This window comes from Orycteropus afer, unplaced genomic scaffold (assembly GCF_000298275.1).
Source record: "Orycteropus afer afer isolate SDZICR_OR568_19922 unplaced genomic scaffold, OryAfe1.0 scaffold00378, whole genome shotgun sequence".
Lineage (NCBI taxonomy): Eukaryota > Metazoa > Chordata > Mammalia > Tubulidentata > Orycteropodidae > Orycteropus > Orycteropus afer.
The window spans coordinates 1,059,958-1,065,464 of NW_006921965.1; the positions used below are offsets into that span (position 1 = coordinate 1,059,958).

The window sequence follows — 5,507 nt, forward strand, 5'->3', positions numbered from 1 at the left end:
TGGTGCGGGATCGGGCAGTGTTTCGTTCTGCTGTGCATGGGGTCGCTATGAGTCGGAAACGACTCGACGGCACTTAACAACAACAACAACAACACAAACGATTTTGAGTTAGAATTATTAAAGATTTTTAAGAGAATTTCAGATAACTGGGTATTTGGAATGTGTAAACTATAGGCAAAAATAGTTATAGTTCTCCTCATTGCACTATGAATCATTGAAAAAATTCATATATTTAGGATGATAAGAAATTAATACCTGCTAAATGTGGTCAGCTAAATAAGGAATAACTGAATGAAGGGGAAAGACATAAAAACTCTTGTGGGTGAGGGAGGGAAAGATGAGAGACAGACTTTGTAAGAGCTAATGATTTCAGTACTTGCCAGAGGATGGATAAAGTATTAAGCTTCCCCCTTGGAGTTGCCTGGTAAGGAGACAAAGCTCTTTGAAAGTACTGTTGAGACCAAGTTCTGGAACTCATTCATATGCAACCAGTGTCTGATTGAAATGCTAAATCTAATGCAGAAGTCTCTAAAGAAAAGCAATATGACACCATTAAATATTCTGAGCAAAATCATGTTAAAAATGATTATTGCAATCAAATAAGGCAATAGGCAGAGCATTATCTTTCTGGTTTTCATGAGAAAAATGTAATAAACATAATGCAGTGAAATTGAAAGTCACATTTTGAAAGATGAAATGAAGAAATAGTGGGGAGGACATAATTATTAATATGTTACAAATAATTTCATATATTTTGACATTTTAAAATTATTTATAATTTCTGTCTTTTTAGTGGTAAATTGGAGTTTCTTATATTTGGACGTAGCAACTAAAGACCTTATGTAGTTCTAACATAATGCTTTAGTAATAAAATCATGATTAGTGTCACATGTTACCTTTAATTTACTTTTTAAAATAACTTATCTGATTTTCAGTTTCTTTTCTTTCATTTGGGTCGTTATATTCTTCTTAAAATAGTTATTTGTATATATAGGAGAGATGATGCAATAATAGTGTCAGATGATTTCATATTAATTTAATGTTTCAGGTCATTCCTGAACTGATGATTTATGTGTGACTGGGGTTTTGGGAAGCTTGTCATTTTGGGGGGTTCACCAGGAGCCCTCCTAGAGATTACTCCTGGGTTTATTTTCTCTTCAGAATTCCCACTATTGGATAGGTCAGAAGCTTGGACTGGGGAAAAATTACACATTTATGTACTTGGGACACCCTTATCTTCTTTTTCATATTGTCACCCAGAATGACATCTAATAGGCATAATTTGGGGATTCCAAAATTGTGTTTTAGTGTCATATTTTTTAAAACAAGTCATATTGACACCTTTATAACATTACACAATTGTCACACCTAGGTCATTGGTTAATTTCTGGGTTCTGAAAATTCCAGTAGATAAATTTAAAGTATGTGTATGTGTGAGTGTGTAACATTGCCTATTACTCTGATGAACGGAATTACTCTGTGTATGGGATATGCAGCAACGCTTGGGCAGAAGACGTCAGAATGAAATAATGGCCAAAATCCAAGCAGCTATCATACAGATTCCTAAACCTGCATCAAATCGTACTTTGAAAGCACTTGAGGCCCAAAAGATGATGAAAAAGAAGAAAGAGGCAGAGGTGAGTGGTAATCCTTTAATGCTGTGATTTGTTTGTCTTAATGAAAGAATGGTCTTTTCCTAAAACATGCACAGATACCTCCTAAAACTTCTCACTTCCTTATTATATTATTTCTGCTTACTGAAAACTTCTCTACTTTTTGCATATCCATTCCATTTTATGCTCTTACTTGTTCAGAATCAGTGAATGTTAGTTTTAGGTCCAGGATGGCAAACTCCTATTAAATGTGAGTCTTGTCTGGGTCCTGAGGCTCACACCAAACTAGGCCCGAATGGATATTGTCAACTGGTCATGACTTCCATGGGTACAGCAGGGGCCAGTCATGTTCCACCTATCATCTGTGCTCCATTCCTTCTGTAGGTTCTTACTCAGTTCCTCCTCACCTTGCCACACTATTTTTCTGTGCAGTTCAGATATGTTAAGTGACTTGTTTGTATCAGTATATTTAAATTTAAGATACCTACACTGATGATATCCTGCTAGACCCTTCCAATTGTTACTCACGCCAAAGAATATGATATGATTCTGTTTCATAAGGGAGCTATACTGCATTTTGAAACTCATTCCTGCAACCTGTACTGTGTAATGCTACAATGACAATACTATTTTGCTGTGTGACTAAGAAAAAGAATAAATGTTACTATTTATTGAGCATCTGCTTTACGCAAGGCTCTGAACTGGACTCATCATATTACCTAATGTGTAAATAAGTCTCTAAGTAGCATTTTCACCATTTTGTAGATAAAGAAACTGAAATCAGAAAGGTGATGTGACATACCCAAGTTACAGCGTTAGTCAAGTGACACTGATGAGCTGTCTGCTGACTTTATTGTATTTTGTATCAATCTATCCTTCTTAGTTTTTTTAAATGCTAACAAAATATCCTGTATGTGGGTTCTTAAAAAATATCACCTATAGAGGTTTCTTTCTGACCTCATTTAGTAATGTATTGCCATATGTCTTTGGATCGATTAAAGCTTATTGATAAGTATTTGCAGTAGGCAGTGGTTGGACTAAATTAATTTTCAGAGGACAAAAAAAATAATGTAAGTAAGGAATGTTTAAAACACCTGAGACAAATTTTTTAAGGAGTAGTAACTTATATACAAAAAATGCTTACTCATGTTTTAAAAATTGCAATTGAAAATATATGTCCTGACTCCTGATAATGTCTAGTCTCACTAAATGACCTTTGGTACACTGTCAGAGCAGGAATCCTAAAATGAGTGATTTTGTTTATGCAATTTTTATGTTCTTTTAGGTATTTTTAGACTACTTTAAAAGTAACAACTAAGAATTATAAAAATTATAAAGATAATCTAGAATGCAGACTTTTTATATCTTGCCTTCTAATTGGCTAGAATAAATAATGCATGTCACCTTATAAACTTGAATGAGTATGTTAAATGAAGATTTTCAATGAATTTTAGAAGAAGAGAACTAACTAATAATGAGTTTTCTTTAAAGGATGTTGCCAATGAGATTAAGAAGTTTGAAGCATTAATAAAAAAGGATCTCCAGGCAAAAGAAAGGTGGGATGTGAACTGTTTTAATAATCACAAAAGTATATTCAATTGTCCACATAGCATCTTTATATTTAGAAAGAGTTTATCTGGAATCTTTTCCCTTTGCAGAATCTTCAGTAAGAGTGTATGATTAGGAGCTCTGGTGTTGTAGTACCTAAGGTATTTGACTGCTGACCAGAAGGCTGGTGAGATTAACCCACCAGCCACTCCTTTGAAAGAAGATTGGGCAATCTACTTCCTAGAGATGCCTCCTTGGAAACCCAAAGAGGGGTCACTATGAGTCAGATCCGACTCTATGGCAGTGAGTTTGTTTTTTTATGAGGGAAGATAAGAGAGGTCAAATTCAGATTAATTGTCCATTAATGACTTCTGTAGGAACTCTGGTAGCATAGTGCCTAAGGCACTAGACTGCTAAATAGAAGGTTGGTGGTTCATACCCACCAGCCACTCCTCGGAAGGAAGGTTGAGCAGTCTACTTCTGTAGTGATTCCGCCTCAGAAACCCAAGGAGGGGTCACTATGAGTCGGGTCTGACTGGATGGCACACAACAACAACAACGACTTCTGTAAACATCAAGAAGATATGGAGTTTATTTTTCTATGGTATGCTTACTGTTCTTAGTTCACACATATATTTTTAAAACTATTTGCTAAAATTGTTTCAAATTACTACTAATTTAAATTTGTCATAGCAAAGCCTTTATCATTGTTGTTAGGTGCTATCAAGTTGGCTCTGACACAAAGTAACACTATGTGTAACAGAATGAAACACTGCCCCATCCTGTGCCAGCCTTACAATCCTTGCTATACCTGAGCCCATATTTGTTGCCACTGTATCAATTCATCTTGTGGAGGGTCTGCCCCTTTTTTTGTTGACCCTTCACGTTACCAAGCATGACATCCCTCTCCAGTGAATGGTCCCTTCTAACAACATGACCAAAGTAGGTGAGATGAGGTCTGGCCATTCTTGCTTCTAAGGAGCATTCCAGCTACACTTCTTCCAGGAAAGATTTGTCCTTTATTTGACTTTATTTGATAAAACTAGAGCTCCTTGTTTTATCCTCAACATTTAGCACTTGTTGTTGTTGTTGTTATTTGCCGTCGAGTCGGTCCCGACTCATAGCGACCCCTTCTTGGGTTTCTGAGGCAGTATCACTATGGAAGTAGGATTGCCCAACCTTCCTTCCAAGGAGGGGCTGGTGGGTTTGAACCGCCATCCTTCTGGTGAGCAGTCAAGTGCCTTAGGCACTATGCTACCAAAGCTCCCAACATTTAGCACAGGGACCAGCAATTAAGAGTTGTTGGATGAGTTTGTTGACCAGTTGTCACCAAGACAACTAAATGAAATGTTGCAAACAATCTAAATAGGTTTAATTTACCTAAAAATAAAAATCTTCCTTTTTTTCTATCAGGGTCATTGATGATCATGAAGTCATCAATAAGTACTATATATTTTAGAGCAACTTGAGTTTTTCTGTATTTTTAAATGAAAGCTGTATGGCAGAGTACCAGGTGATGATTCGTTCTGTTCATGGGGTCACTATGAGTTGAAATAGATAGGCTCAGTGGCACCTAACAACAACAAGATCCAAAATCTACTTATGTTTTATGAAATATGAAATAAATCTGTCAAAGAAGAAAAGTAGATATAAAGTCTATACTTCAGTTGTGTTCTAATATTTGTGAGAGAAGAGAGGGACAGAGTCAAATGAGGAATAAGAAAAAGCTAGGAAAGAAGAAACTGTGGGGAAGTCAGGTATGGAAAGAAAGTCGGACATGATGGTGAACGAATACATCATTTTTCCTCCAAGTGCCCTCTTCTTATCCCACTGAGATCTGTCACCATTGCCCCCACTCCCTAAAACATCACAAGCTCAGCCGAGTCACCCAGCAGCCCCCACCTGAGCTCCACCATTCCCTCCCTGTCCTTGGCCCGTGAAACCGCTGTCTTCAAATTCTTTCACTCACCTCAGCAGCCGAATGCTCTAGGGTGATGTACAGATTGCATCCACCAGAATTACCATTTGTGTTTTTTAGATATTCTTACACTTTGGTACTTTGATGAATGATACTCTCTACAGCTTTGTTTCCCTGTCCTGGGACCCTTCACTTTCTACACCATTAAGCAATCATGGAGTTAATGCATACAATATAGTATGATCTGTGATAAAAATATGCAGTGATTACTTCATTAAACACAGGTTATATATTCATATCCAAGAGTACTTCTGTGCATATGAGAATTGATGAGGCATAGTCCCTATATACCTTAATAATGTGTTGAATACATATTATAAGAATATAGTCTTTTACTATTATAAAAACATTATTATACATTATTATAA

General features: G+C 36.3%; 1 protein-coding gene across 1 annotated transcript in view; it reads left to right on the forward strand.

The window, feature by feature from the left end:
* SPEF2 (sperm flagellar 2) overlaps nt 1-5,507 on the forward strand; it is a 369,265-nt gene that overhangs the window by 62,561 nt on the left and 301,197 nt on the right. Inside the window, exons 4-5 of the mRNA XM_042782582.1 lie at nt 1,497-1,637; nt 3,105-3,169. Coding sequence (XP_042638516.1) covers nt 1,497-1,637; nt 3,105-3,169 — 206 coding nt within the window. The remainder of the gene's footprint in view (nt 1-1,496; nt 1,638-3,104; nt 3,170-5,507) is intronic.